Raw genomic sequence first — 24,214 nt, forward strand, 5'->3', positions numbered from 1 at the left:
CTTCTCTGTGTCATTTTGTGGCTTCTGTAGTTCCAAAGTTTGTTCAGAGTCCTCTTTTGCATGGATTGGGGAAGGTGGAAGCCTGAGACACGCAGAGGTGCTGTTTCTACCCCACCATCTTGACTCTGCCTACACTAATGCTTGAGTCTAGCTCTTGTTAGACTAGCTCTTGTCTAACTCTTCATGACCCTGTAGACCATACTGCCCACAGAGTTTTCTTGGCAAAGATACTGGAGTGGTTTCCCATTTCCTTCTCTAGTGGATTAAGGCAAGCAGAGGTTAAGTGACTTGCCCAAAGGGGCTGGGGTGGGGTGTCACACAGTATAATCATAAATGTCTGAGGCCAATTGTACTCAGGTCTTCCTGCCTCCAGGCCCAGCCCCCTGTCTGTTGAGCCACCTAGCTGCCTTCTTATAATATACTCATGAAATAATCATAGTACAAAATAATACATGCTAAGAGAGATATAGACAGATTGACATGAGTTCCAAATGGCTGTTCGGGTGGGGGAAGGTCATTATAGGGAAGGCTCCATGGAGGCCATAGTATTCAAGTTGTGCTTTGGGTAGGAATTTAAGCAGGTAGAGAAAGGTGGTGAAGGAGGTAGAGGCATAGTTATGGTGGTAGGAATAGGAAAGTGTGGGAATTCCAAAGCCCAGGAGGAAAAAGACTAACCAAAAGCGAAGCACCATCAGCACTGTCAACTGCCGCTTAGCAGTCAAGGAGGACAAGTTTTAAAAGAAGTTTAGCAGTGATTCAGAAACAGTGTGAACCTAGGCACAAAAGATGGGAAACTGCAGGACATGAATGAGGAATGGAGAATAACATGGTTTGGCTGAAGGCTAGAGTAAATGAAGGTAGTAGCAAGAGAAAAGACTGGAAAGTTAGGGTATCACATTGTGTAGGGCTTTGAATGCCCAGGCAAAGGAGTTTGAACTTTGAGAAGAACTATCTGTTTTTCCTTTCTGTTCCCCACCCTACCATGAATGGAGCCACCCAAGTCTTCCTTTCAGGGGATCCCTAATAGTTCCCCCAAACCCCTGCCTCAGAGGAAACCATCCTCAAGCTTCTATTTACTATACCTTCTCCCATCAAACTATGGTCTTTTTTTTGTGCCCAGGGCAATACAGGACACTTTGAATTCCTTTTGATCCTTGCTTTTGGGGAGTTTAACAATATTTTATCAATCTTAAAAAAACAACCAACTTTGTTTCATGGGGAGGGGTGAGCAGAAATATTATGAAGGTAGGATAAAAATAATGATAATTGAAAATGAGATATGAGAGAGGGGTGGAGAGTCAAAGAGAAGACTAAAATTTCTAATGTGAGAGATGGGGCAAATGGTGGTGCCACAGAAAGAAATAATGAAGCAGCAGGAGGAAGAGGTTTAAGGGGAGTCATATTGAATTTGAGGTACCAATGGAACTTCTAGGTAGAGCTGGAAGTACTGGTTTGGAGCTTGGGTCAGAGCCAGAGATAGAAATTTATAAGTGACTTGCACAGAGGTGATACTCAAAGTCATAAAAGTAATTTAGATTTCTAAGGGAGATAGTATAGAGGAAGAAAAGTAGAGGTCCCAGGGCAGAGCCTTAGAAGAATACCTACCTAAAAAAGTCAGGGTCCATAGGGGAATACTTACCTTAAAAGATAAAAACATGGAGCCAGTGACAGAGACAGAAAAAGGAATGACTAGAGAGGTGGGAGAATCAGGCAAGTGTGGTGTTCCAAAAACCAGGGAAGAGAAGAGTGATATCACATAGGACATGTAACAGTATTGCCAATATTGTGTAGCAGTCAAGGAGGATAATAATGAAAAAAGAGACCATCAGGTTTGGTCATTTGGTGATTATTATCTTGAAAAAGTAGTTTGAGTAGAGTAAGGGAGATGGAAACTAGATAACAAAGGGGTAAGGAAGTACAGACACTAACGTCAGCTTCTTTTTAAAGGAAATTTAGCAGTGTATGGGTAGGAGAGCGATAGAATGTTGGGAGTTGGATTGGGGACAAGTATTAAGCAAAGGTGTTTTTTTTAAGATTAGGAGATCTCAACCTATTTGTAGGAAGATATGAAGAAACTATTAAAGATACACGGAGGAAAGGGATGATTTATTTTCTTCATCATCATGTATAGAAATATAAATACAATCCTAACAAGCCATTATATTTTATACACATTATATCATAGATGTATATTCTTATGTATATTTTCAGTTTATCAGGTTTCCTCTCTTAGCTAAGAAAACAAGTCAGTAAATTTTCGGAAGATAAGAATGAAAACATTATATGGTTAAGAATCATCTATTGTTGGGAATATATACTTCTGTTGACCTGGTCTTTTATCTTGTATCTCTTCTGAGTCATTGGCATTCTCAAGAGAAGCAAGGCACTAAGCCAGGATGTGAGTCCAAGGGTAGAAAGTCACTCCGGAACTTTTTCAGAGTAATTTAAATTGCCTTATTGACACCCTGAAACAGTGCAAATGGACAGATGTTTCCCGTTTTGCTGCAGGGTTGAAATCTTGTCTTTTACAAAGATTCCAAAATTAGATTATTTCCCTAGCACATTGCAAAATAATTACTCACTAAAGAATAGGCCCACTGGATACAAAACACCAGATACAATCCAGATGTTAATTTTGCTAAATGTATGTGCTTTAGCTTCTTAAAGTTATTGTATTTTGTGACTGACAATGTTATTAAAGATTTCTGGAAAGTAATTCATTACTTAACATTTTTGTAAGTTCTTAGGATCATAGATTTTGGGACAAAAGGGAGCTAGTGGCCTTTCCAATTATTTTTATTGTTTCTGGAGATATGATATCCTTATCTTTCCCTTTAGTTTATATACATACAGATATCACTGCTTCACTGTTATGCATAAAGATTCAAACAATGCAGAAGTATACAAATGCAAGGTCGCAGAAGAGGAACCCTCCCCCAAACCCTTGTCCATACATCAACACTGACACATTTGCATTATTCACTCTAAGATGGATACATCGTCCACAGACATGCTCACGAATCCCACACAAAGCTGGTCAGCCTGCTTACCGATGATGTATATATCACTCACAGACCATATATAAAATACATCCAAACCCCTGACACTTTTAACCTTTCTTCAAGACATCCGAAGCAGATACAGCATGGGATAAGTGTCTTGCTCACTTTCCCTTGACTGTTCTGTTTTTGTTACTGTTGTTCTCAGAGTTATTTCCCAGCCCTCTTCTTACATCCCAGCCCCCAGACCTTTTCCGAGTCACTACTGCGCATGTGCTCTGCATCCCTCCCCTTCCTGGGTACCAGTCGGGCGCTCCCCGACTCTGTCGGCGGAAGAGATGCAGTAGCGTCACGGGCGCCCAGCCCCTTAAAACGCTGCTGGCTGGAGCCACCTCCCTCCTTGCAGCCCGCTGGGGGGATGGAGTAAAGGAGACCCATCGACCCGCCAGTGGAACCGGCAATGGAGTTAAAGCAATCCTTGTCCGCCCACCTGGAGGCTGAAAAGCCGCTGAGGCGCTATGGGGCCGTGGAGGAGACCGAGTGGAAAGCAGAAGGACTGGGGAGAAGTGAGTACCCGGGCGGGCATAGTGGAGCAGCCCTGCAACCACGCTGGTGGTTGCTTAAGCGCGGTAAAAGCTAGAGACCGTTCCCTGCCCGGCTGAAGAAGGCGCCCCCGCAGCGGTGCTTTTAGCTGAGGGGGGCGATGCGCAGCGCCGCGCGGGCTCAGGCTTCTAACAAAGGGGGACCGGCACGTCATTCCCTCTGGGTTCTCAACCTATGTGTCCTCTGTCCAGGGGACTTTGCGAAAAGAGCCCAACGGGAAATGGAGAGGGAACACCAATTCCTGGGCTCTGGTTTGGGCTTTCGAAATCCTGGTCCTGTCGCTTTCTGATGGTCCTTGAAATGGGCTCCCTTCCTCAATTGCAGGCAGACAGGAGGAGAGACTAGGGGTGAAGGATGATTCTTCCACCCCGATGCTATGAGAACAAGTGGACCCTACATTCCTAAAAGAGGCAGTTGTCCATGATCAGTTTTCTTGGTTGAGGGTGCATGTGAAATTCTCGGCATTCCTTCTTTCTTTCCAGGCACCCATGCCTACTTCATCTATCTGGGGGTGGGAAGAGGTGACACTTGGCTCAACTAAAGGTTTTGGTTTGTATATGCTGTCATTGTATAACAGATGGACTCTGTTTGCTAAATCTCTAAGATCTTCAGTGCAAAGAACATCTTTCCAAAGATGAAGGATTTTTTTTAAAGGATGCAACAGTTGACTTCTGCCCCCAGAGTCCAAAGACAGGAGGGTGCCTCCTGAGGGCAACAGGGACCCTAATCCTCCTTGCAAAAACCTAGGGAGACTCCAAGTGCCTTTCACCTTGCTTGCCTTAATGCAGCTGTTCACCAGATGTTGTAAAAGGCCATCTCCCTTTCTCATTCAGCCTGTAAATTCCTGTCTTTGCTCTAACCGTTCTCAGAATCAGCCATAAAGCAGGAATATATATATATATATATATATATATATATATATATATATACATATATATATATTTCCAAGCTACTGGGGATAGAAATGGGGGTTCCATAGACACATGACATACTTGGTTTAATTTTTATTATGGTTGACTTGGGCAACTTTCATTCCCAATGTATGTGCTCTTTGCATCCTCTCTGTCCAGTAGCGAATTGTTTGTTTTCACGTTCTTCCCTTCTCCAATCATTGAAATTTAGAAAGTCTTAGAATGGCACAGATGTGTTCCGATTCAGGTATATTCAGCTTGAATAGGGACTACAGATTAATCCATGTTTGGACTGCTGAAGTGTTTTACAGTATAGCACAAGGTTCTCTACTATCTTAACTCTTTCTCTTCCCCCCCTTCCATCTTTCCAATATTCAAATGTCAAACTCTCCTTCCCACTTAATATTTCTGCTGTGACAGTTTTGTTGCAGTGGATGTTATGGGATCAGGACTGAATGTATCACTTATTTCTTCAAACTAGACTGAAAAGACTCCCAGGATATGTTCATTAATTTCACAAGCATGGGGAAGCTGTGGCTGCTTCTGGAGCTTACCATGTTATGGCCCAATCAATAGACATTGTTTTGGACCTGGTAAGCTGATGTTAATTTAGATCAAACTTTTAATAGCATCTGTAGAAATGACCTGCTTTTTTTCTTTTGCACAGTAACACTCTAGAGTAATATTGAACTGTTGGTCTTCACTCCTCTCACCTTATGTAGCCTTTTCTTGTCCTGTGAACTTCTTAATCTTTTAGGTCACAGACTATAAGCTGTTTAGAGCTTTTTAGATAGATTCCTTTATATGTGTTTCTTGCAGTAACCAAAACCTATTCTCATGCTTTTTAGAACTCTGCCCATGGACTCTGGTCTGTTTTTTACAGTTATCTTAAAATCCAAGGTTGGGATTATTTTTAACTCAAATTTGGAATCTTCTTAAGAAATTGATTTAAGACAAGCTTTGGAATGTTAGTTTGCTAGTTGTAAGTTTTATCTTTTGAGGTTTCACACTGTTGTGCTATATAGTCTGTTATAAGAGCTATTTGAGAGAAAAGTAACAATAAGAAGCTCTTTGGGGACTCCATCCCACATGCCTATATCTCTAACATCATATATAACATCTATGAAATGATTTATATAGATGAATACAGTATGATGAGTGTTACTATTGTTACTATCGGTTTCCAAAAATAAAAACACCAAGTTGATGGAAGGATCTGACATTTGATGTTGAGGTACTTTTAAAAATTTGCATAATGTGATGGAAATATAGACCCAAGGTAGTGATTCATTTGCCTTTTAACAGGAGAGAGAGCTCTCTGCTGATGGAATTCTCTACATATTTAAATTTATTTTGTTAAACACTAAGCATGTGCTTAATTAAAAGATAACATAAAAGAGAAAAAGAACAGAGAACTGATTTTTTTTTGAGGGGTGAGGTAGGATTGTATAAAAATCTCTTATTAAATGTCTTTAGCTAAGAAAAAATAATAGTAATAATGAGAAGCTGAATATCTAATTATTCAGAGCAGAACAGTATTTGAAGATTTTAAACCAGATTTTCAAGTCACAGCTTCTACATATTTCAGTCTCTTCTTCTATATAACTGGAATAATAACCCTACTTTCCTAATAGAAAATTGCTTTGAATCTGTGGAAAGTGTTTCACGGGAAAAATGCTTTGGTTTTTAAAAAATCCTGACCTTCTAATCACTTTCCCCTGTTAATGAGACTCATCTCATTTTGGATTTGAACTGGGCTTTTAAGGGTGGATAGAATTTAGATAGAAGGAGAGGAGGGGGAAGGGCATTCCAGGTGGGTGGAAAAGCATCAGAGAAAGCATGGAGGTGGGAAAGAGCATGCTGTGTGCAAAGGACAAGAATAATGCAGAAGGCTCATGCAAAAAATTTTCCTGCAAGCAAAGGAGAACATGATTCTTGTTTAAAGGTCCAAGTTTGTGGAATGACTGGTAAATTGCTGACACCAATCAAGGAAATACATCTAGACTCAAACTGAACAATATTTCAGGTTTATCAAAATAGTAAAGATGGAAAGATCCAAATATACACCTAGGGTTTTTAAAAATAGATTTTCTACAGAGGTTTAGCTTGGTTTAGTTACTCTTGGGTGTGTGAGGCAAATGTCACACAAGTTTATTAAGAAGGTTAGTTGAATCTTTGAACCATTCATTAAAGACTTTCTCAGCTTCATGGTTACGGTGGAAATAGCTCCAGATTTCGTGTCATAGGACCTGGGTTCTTACCAGCTGTGGTGTAATAAATATTTAACAAGGGGGAGGGAAGGATTGTACATATGACATACTTTTAAGCTTAATGTGCATTATAAACACTTCCACTATCATTTTCTTAAGTGCAGACAATCAGCAAAATAATAAAACAAGCCCTAATTGGCAGTGTTTGCTGATTTCTGAGGTGTAAATTCCCACACTGAAAATTAGGTAATCTACTCTCCAGGGGTGGTTTGAGCTGACTCTAGGACATGCTTGGTTCTTATCAATAGCATGACCTTAGATATATCATTTCATCTCCATAGTCCTCAGTTTTTCACCTGTAAAATAAGGGGGTTGGATTTGGTGGTATCTTAGTCCCCTTTCATGTATTAAATTCTTTGATCCCAGGATGTAAAGAATGAGGCAAGGCTATAGAGACAGATGGGTAAAGGGAGGAACTTAGATATAAGAAACTTGATTCTATACACCATTACCAGAATGGCGACCTACATTATGCAAATTATTGTGGGGACATAATTGTAGAGATACGAAAAAGATGAATGTGAATCGAATGTTTTATTTTTTTTCGTATCTATAGAATCTAGCCCAGTACCTTGCATGTAGTAAAATATTTGCTGAATTAAGAAACAGAATAAACACACCATTATTTACTTCTTTGTGTGACTGTAACTTTAAACAGCAAGTCTAATAAATAGGGAGACATTTTAATCTGTAACCAAATTATTTAATGATCTTAGGGTTTTATTCTCATTCATTAACTGGTGGAGAAAAACAATCACTTGCTCTCATTCCTGATCTCCAAACATAATTTGCAAAGGATCATAATAGTGGGCATTTATAGAACCTTCAAGGTGGTACAGTAGATAGAGCACTGGGGTTAGACACAGGAAGACTCATCTTCATGAGTTCAAATCTGGCCTCAGACACTTACTAGCTGGGTGATCCTGGGCAAGTCACTTAACCCTGTTTGCCTTAGTTCCTTGCCAGTAAAATGAGCTGGAAAAGGAAGTGGCAAACTAATCCAATATCTTTACCAAGAAAACCCAAATGGGGGCTGTGAAGAGTCAGGCATGACTGAAATGACTGAATTATAAAATAGAGCTCTTTAGTTAGGCAGTCAATAAAGAATGAATAAGCATCTACTATGTTCCAGATACTGTGCTAATAAACATTGGGGTTACCAAAAGAGGCAAAAGACAGTTTTTTGAGCTCCCTCAAGGAGCTCACAGTCTAATAGTGGAGATAACCTGCAAACAATGTACAAACAAGATATTGACAGAATAATTTGGGGGTCATCTCAGAGGAGGCTCTAAGTCTAAGAGGACTAGGGAAGACTTCTAGCTGAAAGTGAGACTCAAAGGTTTATATATTTCCAAAATGCTATATATAGATTATCACATTTAATCTTCACAATAACCCTATAAGGTAAGGGCTATTATTATCCCTGTTTTATAGGTGAGGAAACTGAGACTGAGGAAGAGTAAGTGACTTGCCCAGGGTCATATGATCTAGTAAGTACCTCAGGCTGGATTTGAACTCTAGTCTTCCTGACTCCAAGTCCTTTGTTCTACCTACTACATTGTTCTACCTTGGTTCCAGGAAAAGGGAGAGTTTTTATTGCCCTAGAGTCTGCAGATTATCTGCTCTGACTTTTTCCTCTTGGATGAAATCCATATCTATTGGTTCTCATGTCACAGAAAACAACATCTGTCTTTTTTACTCAGTTATACTGTCTGCTGGTAGAATAGGTCTGACAGCTTGAAGCTTGGCATAGACAGAGAATCTCTTTTATTTTATCCTCGTCCAAAACACTGCCCCAAAAGACCCCAAAAGGCTTTTGGCTATTTATTAACAGTCAAACAAAAAAGTAGATAATAGTAGTCTCAATGTGATGGAGGTTCATAGGAAGCCAAAGAGGAAGGTCAATTAAATTCAACAGACATATTCAGTACCAACTATGTGCAAGAATATCCAACTTCTATTCTCCCTTCTCAGTCATCTCCACTCTGAATATACTTTCTTGCAGAGTTCACCTGAGACATCAAGGGGCCAAAATCCAAGAATATGTGTTTGTATTTTAGTGACTTCCAGGTAGCTTGTTTATTCCAGATAATAAATTATTTTTAGACATGTTTCCCCTATATTCAGGGGTCATGGGATGGGCAAGCCAAAAAAAAAGGCCACTGTAATATAATATGAAAACCCCCCTCAATTATTCTAAGTACAGTATAAACATATAAATAAGGGAAGCAAGCAGGTGGGCCAAGCTAGCTGAAACAGCAAGGAATCATAAGGAGACACAGACATGTGCCCTTTCAACTACCTCCCTTAAGACTCAGAGATATCGTGGGGGTGCAGGGGGCGGGAGAGGATGGAGGAAAATATAGTTAGTCTATCACAATATATCCACTATGGAAATATCTTGCATAACTACACATGTACAACCTATATTGAATTGCTTATCTTCCCAGTAAAGGTGGGTAAAGAGGGAAGAAGGAAAAGAATTTGCAATTCAAAGTTTTAAAATCAAAAGTTTAAAAAATTATTATTATTATTTTTACATGCACTGGGAAATAAGATATACAGGCACTGGGGTATGGAGATCCATCCTGCCCTACTGGAAAGTTGGAGGGGGAATGGGGGAGGATATAGAAGAGAGCAGATTGGGGGAGGGGTATTCAGTGGAGTTGCTGTTCTGGGGTGGCAAGTAGGGGAAAGGTGGGAGAAAATTTGTAACTCAAAATCTTGTGGAAACGAACGTTGTAAACTAAAAATAAACATAAAATTAATAGAAAAAAGAAAAAAAAAAGACTTGGAGATATCCCAGGACCCTGCACCCAAGAGCCCTGTGAATAGCAGTATCACTAACCCACTAACCCTGATTTGAGTCCAGCCCCTGTAACCATAGTAGAAGGGTTGTTATGGAGAAGGGACTGACATCTTTTTAACCACAAACTGCAGACCAACTGCCAGCAATGGGCAGGTAAACCAAAGAGCCCAGGAAAAGCACAGCTGCCCGGACCACTGACCCTGCCCAACCCTCCTTGGTGTAGGGGAGCAATCCCTGTGTAAATGCACCTAGCAAGCCCTGACCTCTTCAGAAGCCATAGCTACTGAAGATCCAGAAAAGAAAGTTCTTAACACCAGTCTTTGGCACTGTCAGATAGTTACATATACCACAGGATGTAAATGTCACTAAAGATAAATGCATTGCCATCTGTTTTGCTGCTATACTCTGACTACTGGACTTTTCCATCTGACTTGCAACTGATCCTATATATGTTATGCCATTGTAATGTGATCTCTTTGCAAGCAGGAATAATCTTTGCAAATCTTTTTTTTTTCTTTTTGGAGGGCAATTGGGGCTGACTTGCCCTAAGTCACATGGGTAGTAAGTGTGTCAAGTGTTTGAGGCTGAATTTGAACTCAGGTCCTCCTGACTCCAGGGCCGGTGCTCTATTCACTGCGCCACCTAGCCACCCCTTTCTTTGCAAATCTTAAAGCATTCTATATGTTAGCTATTATTATTTTTATTTTCATTCTCAGGGCTTAGCACAGTGTTTTGAAAATGCTTTTTCATTCATTTTTTTATTTTTTGGAGGGGGGAAGGTAGGGCAATTGGGGTTAAGTGACTTGTGTAAGGTCACACAGCTAGCTTTATGTTGAGTGTCTGAGGTCAGATTTGAACTCAGGTCCTCCTGACTCCAGGGTCGGTGCTCTATTCACTGTGCCACCTAGCCACCTCTTCATTCATTCTTAAAATATGGATATGGATTTGCAAAGTTGGTTTCTCCCTCTTGATTCTTATGGATGAATATCATTGTCTGATTTATTAATCTTGCCTGTCTTAGGTGGTCTGTCGTAAACCTGAGATCTTCACTTGTCTAACTCAAAGTTAAATTGCCATAAGTTAGAGTGAGAGAAGAAAAGCATCAGAATAAATCTAGCTGCAGAAGTAAGGAAAGAAACAGGCATTTATTAAATGCCTTCGATGTTCTAGTCACTATGCTAAGCACTTTCCAAGTGTTCTCATTTGATCCTCATAGAAACCCTGGTGGGTAAATGCCATTATCATTCCCATTTTATAGATGAAGAAATTGAGCCAAGCTCTGGTTAAATGATTCCTCCAGGGTCACACAACTAGTTGTCAGACAACTAGTAAGGGTCTGAGGCTAGATTTGAACTTAAGTCTTCTTCATTCCTTCTATCCATTGAACCACCCCACTGCCTCTCAGCAGAAGACAGACACATTTCTCTTAAAGGGAAAAATTTGAACCTCCCGTAGAAAAGAGGAAAAAGTTGTAAAGAGGGGTGGCTAGGTGATGCAGTGAATAGAGCATCGGCCCTGGAGTCAGAAGGACCTGAGTTCAAATTTGACCTCAGACATGTGACACACTTACTAGCTGTGTGACCTTGGGAAAGTCACTTAACCCCAATTGCTCTGCCTTTCCCCCTCCAAAAAGAAAAAAAAGTTATAAAGAGAGAACATTGTCAATGAGGTTCACTGACCAAGTATTTTATGGTCTTATGGGTCATTTCAATCTTATTTCCCAAATGAAAATTCATTTATTCAACAAAATATTTAAAGTGCCTAATATGTACAAAACCCTAGGGAAAAAAAAAGAAATAAGAGATATATCCTGCCCTAAAAGAGTTTTCAGTCAAGGAATAGTTAATTTCTATAAGTAGTTACAATATGATGTATCATAGGGTTATAAATCTAGAGTTGGAAGGGACCCCAAAGACCAGTCAGGCCAATAACCTCATTTTACAGATAAGGAAACTAAAACCTTCTTATACTAAGGTTAAGTAACTTGCTTACGATTTTACAAATAGTAACAAAAATAGTAAACAGTAGAATTTGAACCCAGGTCCTCTAACTCCAGAGCCTGTGCTTTCCCACTGTACAACATCACAAAGTCTTGCTCGACTGTCTTATTGTAGTTTGGAGGTGATCTTAGGTTCCTGAAGACTCTGCCAGGAGAGTATAAGCTTTGCAGGTTCTACCATGCTGGAAAGGCTTTGAGTAGTGTCCTAGCAACAGACTATGTTGACTTTTCAAGGACCAGCCTGACTAAGGACAGTGTGGCTCATCGCTGAGATGTTGGCCTCTTAGTGATAAATGCATTGGCCTTGGCAACCTGTGAAACAAAGGAGAATACAAAATGGCTTCCAGTCCTATGCAGCCCCTTCCTGAGTTTGCAGTGACTGTTTTGCTGTTTGTCCTTCGTTCTCGAACAGGACCATGACATGAGGAAGGTAATGCCATGACTTGTAAGTGAATTGGATTTAAGTGAGGCAGGGCTGTGCAAAGTCATCAGCCTCATTCTCTCCTCCAGAGCCATCTGGGTATCGATCAGCACCACTGCAGATGGCCTTTGATGCAATGGGAGATCTTGACCTTTTTAAGGTCTCAGTTTGTCTAAGTCAATACCCATTCAGTGATTAAGGCTATGTAAAAATGAGGCAGAGAATGGCCTCTTTCACCTAGTCAAAAAAAAAAAATAAATCTGGGAGGGGAAGTAAAAAAAAAAATCAATCTGGGAGGGGAAGTAAACAAAAATCAATCTGGGAGGGGAAGACCCTCAGGTTTTCTTACCAAAACAGAAACAATTGCTATTTACGCTGACTCTGAGCTGTCAGAACCAAAACAATGAGTCTAGTGACAGAATGATAGAGAAGGGTAAGAGTGTTAAGAAACATAGTTTTAAACCGTCTATAAATATGAGCTTAGTAGTTGTCATTCTTGCGCGAATATGCTTGACCAGTGACCAGTTGGATATACTATAACCAGAGGGACTAAATCATAGAATCTTGACATTCTGGGTGAAAAAGAGGACAAAAGAAAGTTGCAGTTAGATGGGAGGCTGTTGGCTCTCAGGTGCCTTTGGAGAGACAAATAAAGGAGTTGGCAAATTGGTTTTATTGTATATCTGAAGGTAACAAGAAATATCACAGGTGTCACAGGACACCTGGTCACCTGGAATTGCAGTGCTCATGATAAATAATTACAAAAAAAACTATCATGAAGTTAATTGCAGTTTATGTGCCAACATCTGTTGCAGAGAAAGGAGAAACACATAAATTCTATCTCCTTGATAAGACCCTCTAAATTAAATTGACATGTAGTCTGATTACTTTTATGCAAAGGAAGGCATAGAGGTAGACAAGGAAAAAAAAGTTATAAACAAGAAAGACTAAAAGATTGTATACTCAGAAACTCCAAGCCTGGAGTTCAGTGAAGAATTTATTATAGAGGAGAGTTTGAAAATACCAGACTTGTGGAACACCAAGTAACATAAAAAGTGAGCTTATATTTAACTTGTAGAAAACAACCACTATTGCTATGAGAGTCATTTGCAGATTAGCTGTCTATGTACAATCAGTCTGCTAACTTAATAGTGCAGAGCTTATAATCACTATCAAATCAGGGGAAAAAATGAAAAATGAAATCATGTGAGAGACATTTGAGATATCTTCAGTCTGGCAAATTTAAATAAGTAGTTGATGCAGAAAATGGGCAATAGATAAAAGAAGAGATATTGACATGGACTACCACCATTTTCCTAACTAAGTTTAACTGCTGTAAATTAGTTGTCCCAGTGAGAGGGCTGAAGATCTGAGTCAGCAAACATTTGATCTCTTTGCCAAATGGAGAGAAAAAGAAATGATAAGCAACAGGGTTTAGAACGGGATTGGCAAACTACAGTCCATGGGTCAAATCTTCCCGCTGCCTGTTTCTGTACAGCCCCGAGTTAAGAATGTTGTTACATTTTGAAACGCCTTATGATAAAATATAAAAACCATTCTTAGCCTGCAAGTTTTACAAATACTTTTAAATACAATATTTAAAAGTGTAAAAAACACCTCACAAAACCATTTTTACTTTGCAGGCTACAAAAAACAAGGAAGCAGGTTGCATTTGAACCTTGGGTCATAGTTTTCCAACTCCTGGTTTAGAATATAAATTTATTTTTAATATCTTAAGGGGGAAGGCAGTGGAAGGTTTTTAGCAATACTGCTTCATAAAACATTTAAGGCTAAAACAAGTTTCAGAAAACTTGGTGAGAGAAAGCCAGACCATCCCATGGGTATTTAAGGATGAAATTGAAAGGAGGTCAATGAACAGACCAAAATGGAAAAGATCTGGAAAGATTTTCACAGTAAACCTTAGAAAAGTGAAGCCATAACATTTGGACATCATCCCACAGCAAAACATGAACCCAAAAGATCTTCTCCAACAAAATGTTGACCATGAATGTCAGAATCATACAAGATTCCCTGAGAGATACAACAGTGATAACTTAACTTCATGACCTCTTACGTTTAGTATCAACTTAGGCATTGAAGAGGGAGAACTTTGCTCATTAAAGTGTTTGCCACTACCACTGAAGATGTCCAGTGTAGAGTTAAAATGTAAGAGGGGTTCCTTATAGATGATGAAGTCTTTCAAATATTCCTGTTTGCAAATGACATTGTCCTGAATACATCAAACCCAGGAACATTGCAGATCTTCCTAAATGAAATCCATAATCTTCCAAAAGCCTTTGGGCTAACTATCTACTCAGGTAAACCCACAGAAGTAGGTCCACCAGTACATATGATCTTGTATGGACACTGTAGATGGGCAATGAACTAGGTCCAAGATTGAATAGGGGAGAATGGGATGAATTAACTTAGGGAAACTGCCCTGTGTTTTTCATGATCCTAATTTTTTTTTTTTGCTCTTTTGGAGGGCAGTTAGGGTTAAGTAACTTGCTCAAGGTCACATGGCTAGTTTTTGTGTTAAGTGTCTGAGGTCATATTTGAACTCAGGTCCTCCTGACTCCAGGGTCAGTGCTCTATTCACTGCACCACCTAGCTGCCCCTTCCTAATTTTTTTTTTTTTTACTGAGACAAAGATTCACCTTTTTAATACCAATATTCTTCAGGTGACACTGCATGACTGCTTGGACTACCTAAGTCTCTGAAGAATTAAAGTTAAGTCACCAAAGGGTCACTGGAGAGGCCCATGATAGGAGTGCATAGGATGCAGTACATTGCTGACAAAGAATTGTGTGGGAAAAGTCAGAAAAGATAGTGATATGTGATTCAGCACTTAAGCACAGTGACTGGCACATAGTAGGAGCTTAATACACACTAACTGATTTTCTGGGAAAGCAGGTAGGGCAAGAGTAAAGAATAACTGATATATGGGATGTCTCTTGGCACCTGTACAATTTCATGAGATCCAACTGAAGAACCCTACATGATGAGTGGACCCCAGGTGGAGGGGTTTTAGGAAGATATAGACAAGAATCCCACAGGAACGGAAGATATGGGAGAGTTGCAATTTGTACTATAGGAGGGAATGCCCCACACTGATGAAATTAGTGATTCATAAAGTATGAGAAAAGACAAAGTGATAAATGGGAGTTCAGAAGAGGAACAGGAAACGATCACGTCTCCATATAGAGAGACGATGCTGAGGAGGTACATTTGAGCCAGACCCTGAAGGGCTTATCATAAGAGGTTTTGGATAGTTGGGGATGGCAGAGGAGGCATTCCACGTGTGATATATGGCATGTAAAGAGCATATTTCCAGCAGTGGCTGGAAAACAAGAGAAGTAGAGGGCACGCCAGAAGATAGTCAGCTGCAATAAGACAGAAAATGTAGATCAGGTCCAGGTCGTTCAGAAGGCTTTGAATGACAACATGATGAATTTAGAGTTTATTCAGTAAGTAAAAAGCAGGCACTGAAGGTTTTTGAGTGGAGGAATGGCACGATCAAAGGTGTATTTTGGGAAGATTAATTTAGAAATGATGTATAGGATGATGATCATCTCCTCCATGAAGTTTTCTTTGTTAAGTCTCACATTTTGTTTTGCATGTTTGGGTTTTTTGTTTTTTTTACTTTTTTGGAGGGGGTAGGGCAGGGCAATTGGGGTTAAGTGACTTGCCCAACATGGCTAGTAAGTGTCAAGTGTCTGAGGCCAGATTTGAACTCGGGTCCTCCTGACTCAAGGGCCAGTGCTCTATTCACTGTGCCACCTAGCCACCCCAATGTATTTTTTTTAATATGTGTCATAGTTACCTACTTGATTATAAGCTCTATGAGGATAGGGCACATGTGTTAAATAAACTATCTCCTCCATTACTTGATACAGTGTATTGCATGCAATTTGTGCCTAAATAAATGTTTGAATGGATTGAATGATTAAAAAGAGGAGAAAATGGGTTATTGTAATAGTCCAGGGAAGTAAGACCCCATGAGAATGGAAATGAAGATATAGATTTGTAAAATCCTCTCTTTTACTCTACCATATAATTGATCAGACATTCAGCAATTATTTATTGAATAACCACTATCACCTCACTATTTTTAGGAATTCTGGGGGAAACCAAAAGAAATATAATTATCTTCAACCTCAGAAAGCTTGAGATCCATTTGGGGGAACAAAACAGTTACATAAACAATAGAAAATTAGGTGCAAAATTGCATGACCTGAGGTAGTTAAAAAAATTATGGATCAGGGGCGGCCAGGTAGCACAGAGAGTAAGAGCACCGGCTCCAGTGTTGAGAAGACCTGGAGATCGAATCCTGGGCTCAGACACTTAGCACCCACCCAGAAACACCTGGCCGTGTAACCTCGAGCAAGTTACTTAACCCCGATTGCTTAAAAAAAAAAAAATTATGGATCAGAACTTGAATTGAGCTTTGAAGGATGGATAGGATTTGGCTCCATGAAAAGGCAAAAAGGAAAATGGGCATTCACGGGGGTTAAATAGCATTAGCATGTGGGTGAGATAGTGAGAAGACAGCTGACCTAATGAACAGGGTTCAATTAAATTATCAAGGATTTTGAAGACATGGCAAAGGAGTTTGAATCTGATGTAGTAGTCAATAGGGAGGCGTTGTAAGTTTTTGATTGGAGGAGTGACATGAAGGAAATTGTGTTTTAAGAATGCTCTGTGATAGAAAATGCTGTCCATATCCAGAGAAAGAACTATGGAGTCTGAATACAAATCAAAGCATACTATTTTCACTTTTTTGTTTTTTTCTTTCTCATGATTTTTTCTTTTGTCCTGATTCTTCTTTCACAACATGATTAATGTAAAAATATGTTTAATATGATTGCACATGTACAACCTATGTCAGATTACTTGCTGACTTGGGGAAGGAAAAAGGAAGGGAGGATGGAGAAAAAATTTGGAACTAAATCTTATAAAAATGAATGTTGAAAACTATCTTTACATGTAATTAGAAAAAATAAAATATTACTAAGTTGAAAAACCCAAAAAACAAAAAAAAAGAATGCTCTGGAAAAAGAATGCTGAGTGGAATTTGGGGAAAAGATAGTGGCAATAGGGAAAATGTTATGATAAATACTAAGTTCTATGGCATGGTGAAAAAAGGAATAGATAGGGAGTCAGCAGACTTTGGGGCTTTTTTGTCCCATTTTTGCTATTTGACTTTGGCCAAGTATGGATCTCGGTTTCCATATTTATAAAATAAAGTGGTTGGACTAGATTATCCCTAAGGTTCCTTGAAGCCCATCTTGTTTTTCAGTCTTTTAACTTTGTTTTAATATTTCTTGTTGTTTCATAGAGTCATTAATTTCTGTTTGGTCCATACTACTTTTTAAGGAGTCTAGTACTTAAGTAAAGTTTTGTTCCCCTTATACTGAGCTGTTAATTCTTTTCTCAAGTCTGTCTTTTAGCATAATGGTGTCAGACTCAATTAGAAATGTGGGCCACTAAACCCTACAAAAGCATTCATCTGAGCCATGTGTTGATCTTGAAAGCCACATACTAAGATTATCTGTTTTGTTGTATTTCTACTTATTTTGTTAGGATGTATATTTAACACCTCACCTCTGCTTGTAGCACTCTCATTTCTTTTTTTATTTTTTTCCTCTAGAATTCTCATTTTATTTTTAATATACTTTTTAAGTCTACAAAAAATGTCTTGCTTTCTTCCAGAAATTCTAGTTGACCTTGAAGTCAAGTTGAGTTTTTTTGTTTTTTAGGTTTTGCTTGTAGGAATTTGAGTTATTCTTTTCTTCTAGATTTGGGCCTCTCTCCATAATAGCTTTTATTATCACTTCCTTTTTTCTGAATTGAAACTTTGTTAGAATCAGGCTCTGGGCACTTCTGGAGGGAACATTGGAATTCTACATGTACTGGTCTGCATTATCTGGGACATTATCCAGGAAATTGAGAGCTGTGTTCTTCATGGATATCAGGGACACCTCAGGCTAGGAAATTGCAAATTTTCAGTTTGTTCTAGCTCTTATTTAGGGCAGGGAATGATTGTTGCCTTTCTTGTTTGAGCTTTGTAGGTTCTGGATCCTGATTTTATTCTGAGAAACACAACTGCAGGGCTTACCTGGTTTGGACTCCAGTAGACAGGTACTGGCCCCACTCTTGTTCCCTAGCTGAAAGGTTCTGCAGGTAGAGTAACAGAGTTGCCAGCCTACCTCTACCTTGTCTTTACTTGCAAACTGAATCCTGTTCCTGCTCTGGGGTCAGAGCAACAGAGTTGCCCACTGTAGCTCCAATGCAATATTTACAGTGCCCACGATCACGATAAAGACCGTGACTATAAGTATCACAAATGACGTTCAATCACAAAATATACCAAACTCTCCAGATAGAGGACAGGACTGAAGCATTTATTTAGATACCAGAAAACCAAATCCCAATACCAGTAAGCCAGTTCTATCATGGTACCAAAGATATTCAGAAACCATAATAACACTGAGAGCCACAGCATCCTTCAGCCTTCCCACAAACCAATACAAGAACAATATCTACTCTTGAGCCTATCAGACTCCTTGCCTGAGGTCCTCCTCTCTCCCCCACCATCTGACTAGCTCTGACAAGCTTCCTGTGGGCTCTGCTTCCCTTCAGCAAACTCCCCCCATCACAGGCTCCTTGTGACTACATTCAGCCTATCAGGGGGCAGAATTTACTTTTAAAGAAGGGGAGGTCTTCAAACTCCCCCCTGGGTCTATTAAGGGGCAGGGAAGATCTTCAAATTCCCATTCCCATTCCACCTGCCCATCCCTATTCTTAACTTCCGGTCCTGGTCACTTGCTTGTTGACTGATTATGATGATCACAATCATGATCTTGGACTGGAAAAAACGGACCCACTGTGATTTCTACTTGGATTTCCTGATTACTGCTCAGTCTCATTAGTCTGGCACTCTTCATAGATCGTTGCTGGAGTAGTTGTGGGAGAGAGCTGGACTGTACAGCTTCCTCCTACTCTTTCTTCTTTTGCTGTTTAACATTCTATTCAAAGAAGCATTTTTTTTTAATGATTTAGGAATAAAATAAAGTGATAGACTAAGATAGTGGCCGTGGGATTGAGATTTTTAAGAAAGAATCACCATCAGAGTTATATAAAGGTTAAATGTACAGGTTAAACTAGGATAGCTCTTCAAGCAGAAGATGACCACTGTCCTTTATGTGAGGTCATAGGTCATAGAGTTAGAGTTAGAAAGGACTTCATTACTCATCTAGACTAACATCCTAATTTTACAGATCACAGGATCACAGCATCATAGATTCAGAGCTGGAAGGGATCTTAGGGGCCCTTGAATCCAAATCCTGCATTTTACGAAAGAGGAAACTAAGACACAGAAAGGTTAAAAGATTTGCCTAAGGTCACACAGGTAGCAGGCCTCTGAGATAGGATTCAAACTCAGGTCTTCTGACTCCAATTCTAATTCTATACACAATGCTTCCTGGTTCTAGAGACGGTAAGTACTTTTCTGAAGATAACACAGGATTTTTTAGTATTTAAAGAAATTAACATCTTCATCCTTCACTGACTTTAAATAAATGTTGGGAATACCAGATATAATGTAATAAAGGCCAGGGATCACAGGAAAAATTAAGCAGAATTATGTAAAGATACAGCCATGTATCACAGGGGTGGGAATCTGCTATCTAGGTTCATTTGGATTCCTAAAATTCAAAATTGGAAAACTGCAATCATTTTGGTTATTTATAGCTCATTTTATCTTTAGTTTCTTCTAAAATAGCCAAGGAAGTAGCACAAATTTGGAATGATAACAAAAAATATTCCAGGAGGTTAATAGGATCCCTAAAGCCTTGCCAGATACTCAAAACAGGATGGCTACCCCCCACCAAATCTTCCCATCATCTTGGCTAAAAACCAACAAAAAATTTCAGAAGGAAAATAGCATTTGCAGACAGTCAATAGGATGAACCTTGAAAAGACCAAATCAAGTTTGGTGGGTTAAACTGATGGGTCAGCAGTTAATCCATAAAGGTTAGGGCCCCAGACAGTGTTCGTTGTTGTTGTTTCAGATTTATTAATTAATTTATGACAGTGTTCATTGTAACTTAATTGTGCTTTATAATCATTTGCAAATATTTTATATGATACTAAAAAATCAATCGAGGCAGTCACAGCAGTGTTTCTGTTGGTCTAGTATAGACAAACTTATGCCTAATTTCTGGGGTCGGATCAGCATCCTTGTTCTCTTGTTCTGTCAGGTGAACTTAGAAATTTTTGGTTCAGATGTGTTTATAATGTGCTATGTAAATATTTATCTGTACTTAATGCATATAACCTCCCAAAGTTAATCAAAATCTCACTTGAGTTCGCCATAGAACAGGCAAAGACAGCTAATGTTGCTAATTTCACCTCAGTTGATGATGAATTTTCTGAGCTCTGCTGCCATTGAACATTTTCACAAAATCTTTGTAATTGCAGATTCCTCCTGGCAGTCCTTGGGTTGGTAATTGGAAACTCATTGCTCTCCTTGGTTCTGATTCTTGAGATAAACCTGGGACAGTGAGAATAATAATCCAACGAACGACAAATCAGAGACTCATTCAAACCCTATTCCAAATGATACTTTTTTTTTTTTTGCAAGGGGAACTGAAAAATGGTCATTGGCTTCTGTGGGGGATAAAATTGCTTATTTTTCTTTTTCCTTCACAACCAGCACCCTAGAGTGCGAATGTCACCCATTCCATATTTGCATTACATTTTTGCAGACTTTGTCCTGGCACCCACCCTAGAATCTCTACTTCTCTTTGCTCAAACATATATAACACAGGGCAAATTTCCTCCTGTTCTGACTTTAAAATATTATGCAAATGGATGCAAATCCTAAAGAGCAGCTCAGCAGATGCTAGGGTTGTCTGAGTTCTGTTCCAGAAAGCCAGTTCTGTTCCAGATCCTGAAAGCACAGAGGTTATTTTCCAGGGAGCAGTCAAATACTTCTCTCCTCTTTGCCACCTGGCACCGAGCTCAGGCAGCCTGTTTTTGTTCTTTTGGGGATTTTTTACTCCTCCTTTCTTGATGTCTATCTCTGTGGCATTGGTCTTTCATTGTGTATCTCTCCATCCATGCACCTAGCCAGCTTTCGCTGAGTGCCCGTCATGTGCAAGACATGATAATCCAAGATTCTATGAAAGAATCCAAATATAAGGCCTGGCTCTTGCCTTTCAGGAATTTACAGACTACATAAGGAGTTCTTAATCTGGATTCCATGAATTTTTGGGGTTTTTTTTGGATTTTAATAACTTTTTCAGTATAATTTGTATCTTTTATATTTTTTTCTGCATTTAAAAACATTATTCTGAGAAGAGATCATGAAAGAATCCATACACAAAAAAGGTTAAGAACCCTGTGTCTGGATGGAGAAATAAGACATAATACAAGGAAAGATAAATAACAAGATGAGATGAATGGTAGTTCAGTATAACAGTATACGAAGTGTGATGAGGCAGAGTATGATGAATCCTCATGAATGTACACAGATAGTAAACCCTAGAGGAATTCAGAGGCAGGAGAGACTTCATCGAGGGTTGGAAGGGTCTGAGAAGGCTTCCTTTTGGAGAATTAATGCCTTTATCTTGAGGGATAGGTAGAAAGTACATAGATGGAGAAGGAGAAAGGATTCCAGGTAAGGAATCTGGGGATAATGAGAATAATGGTAGTATTAACAAAAAATAGAGGGAACAGGAGAAACTGGTTCAAGAGGAAAATATGAGGATTCTGGTTTTAGATATGTAAAATTTAAGATTATAAGACACACCAACAGGGGTGACAAGGTGGCGCAGTGAATAGAGCACCAGCCCTGGAGTCAGGAGGACCTGAGTTCAAATCCAGCCTCAGACATTTAACACAAAACCTAGCCATGTGACCTCAGGCAAGTCAATTAACCCCAATTGCCCTACCTTCTCCCCTCCAAAAAGCAAAAAACAAAAAAAAAATTAAAAGACACACCAACATATCAAGGATCAATGATTTGGGTAATGTAAGAACTCCTTCTAACAATCAGAACTTTGCACGCGTTGGGAATTGCATGAGTCATATTAAGGGACTTGCTCAGCATCATAGAACAGAGGTATTTTGAAACCACACTGCATATTAAAACTGGGCTAAAAAATCAATGGTCACATTTTACATATTTATAACTTCCTGTTAATCTGAATATATGTGACCATTTTATGGGAATTAGTTATTTGTACTAATCAGAATATAGCTCAGGATTTGAACCTAACTGCTATCTATCCATTATGTCTGCTTGCCTTGGTAGCAGAAATATTTAACCTGGAGTCTATGAATTAAAAAAAGATTTAGAATTGTATTTCAAAATAATTGGTTTTATTTGTATTCCTATGTATTTTGTCTCATGCATTTAAAAATATTTCTCTGAGAAGGGACTTCACTAGACTGCCAGCAAGACATTCAAATAGAAATGTCCAGTAGAAATTTGGGAGGGAGATCAAAACTGGTGATATAGGTGAGGAGGGAATGAAATCTTATGGGGATCCTCCTTACCCTATCTCCTCTGTTATAGTAAATCTAAGAGAAAGGTAATGATTCAGAATTTTTTAAAAAAACAATTAATGAGTTTAATGAGACTTCTTGGACTTTACTGGGACATATAGAAGGTAATCAGAATGTTCCATTCCCCAAACTACTTTGGGAGAGTGGCCATAGGCTTCAAGAAGGTGTTCCCAGAGTACAAGAGACCATGATAAGGCTTGGTAGGAGGAATGAGGAGGGCATCCAAGGAGAGCAGTGAAAAATTCTAATTACACACCATTCCACAAAACAGAACCACTCGTGTTTCCTTCCGGCTGCTTGCAATATTTTTTCATTGTCCTAGAAGCTTTAGATTTTGGAAGTTTTCATTTTGGGATTTCTTTCAGGAGTTGACCTATGGAGTCTTTCTGTTTCCACTTTGCCCTCTAGTTCTCAAGAGATCTGCCTTGTCTGACCCAGGCCAAAGTCAGATCCTCTGACCCCTCAGGTCTGGGCTCTAGAAGTTCCTGACTGGACTTGGGTCTAAAGGACAGTAGACTGTAGCTGTGATGGGGGACTGGATCCCAATAGGTTCAGCAGGAATTATGATCTTATCTAAGACCAGAAAACCTGTAATATCATCTGGAAAGAATTCAAGGTCTCAGGCTTAATTGGAGTGAGAGTTGTAGAAGTTTATTGTTACGCTTCTATGAGAAGTGGGCAAGAGTCCTTTAGGGGACCTGCGAGTGAGAGGGGCACATGCTTTTACCTTTAAAGGGTAGGGCTGCCATTGTCAGGGCTGACCAGATGGGAGAGGCCTCAGTACATAGACAAAGGTCAGAGCTGACCAAGAGGAGCATGTGAATAGACAGTTTAGATAAGATTTGGGCCATGTTGAAGGAGACAAAAGGCAAGGACAAAGGAGCGTGTGGGCCAGGCCCAGAAGAAATGAAGAGATTAAGTAAGAACAAAGGGGTCACAGGGTGCTGCCTAGGTAGAGTGTGGGATAGGGAGAAGGGGCAGAGCTCAAGGATGGGAAAGGACAAATTACAACTTCACAGACTGGTTTTACAAGTTAGTTTGACCTAGACCCCAGGTACCCCATCACCTGGACTCTGTCACTATTGGTGAGCTGGCAAGTTCTGCTGGTTCAGAGAGTCAGATCCGCACTTTCCTTTGGTCTTGGATTTCCACCCTTGTTATTCCTCTGAAGGCTTCAGAGTGGGCTAGAAGCTGGAACTGAGACCTGTTCTCCTCCTGGGGTCTGAGCCACCCCGTGCCTGCTTTCTTCTTTGTCTGCCCCACTCTCTATACACAGCTCAGGGCCTTCCTCTGCTCCATACTTGGTCTCAGACCAACCCTGCTCTCCAGTTCCCTCAGTCTGCCCTAGACCTGTGTAGCATGCAACAAAGTGATCAGTTGGGACCAGAGCCTGGGATGGGTCTGGGGCCTCCTGTTGCGCTGGTGCACAGCCTCCCCCTTGGAACACAGGTAGCTGAGTTTCTGGCCAGACACCATCGCACCATCCCCAGAATCTGGACACCTCTCTGTCTGAATTCCTATGCCTGGAAAAATGACTCACGGGACCTTGTTCTCGAATCTGCCCATCAGGATTCAATCTGGGATATTTTCTAGATCTGTTTGAGGGAAGTATTTGTGAGGGTGGGGTGGG

At 39.8% G+C, this 24,214-nt stretch overlaps 1 protein-coding gene across 1 annotated transcript in view; it reads left to right on the forward strand.

Moving 5' to 3' along the window:
- The first annotated feature begins 3,315 nt into the window (after positions 1 to 3,315).
- BMERB1 (bMERB domain containing 1) overlaps positions 3,316 to 24,214 on the forward strand; it is a 140,282-nt gene continuing 119,383 nt past the window's right edge. The window contains exon 1 of the mRNA XM_069086460.1: positions 3,316 to 3,565. Within this exon, the coding sequence (XP_068942561.1) occupies positions 3,460 to 3,565 (106 nt within the window). The 5' untranslated portion in view covers positions 3,316 to 3,459. The remainder of the gene's footprint in view (positions 3,566 to 24,214) is intronic.

Source organism: Petaurus breviceps, unplaced genomic scaffold (genome assembly GCF_028583685.1).
Source record: "Petaurus breviceps papuanus isolate PSGF00001 unplaced genomic scaffold, PetGlider_PUasm1.0 118, whole genome shotgun sequence".
NCBI lineage: Eukaryota > Metazoa > Chordata > Mammalia > Diprotodontia > Petauridae > Petaurus > Petaurus breviceps.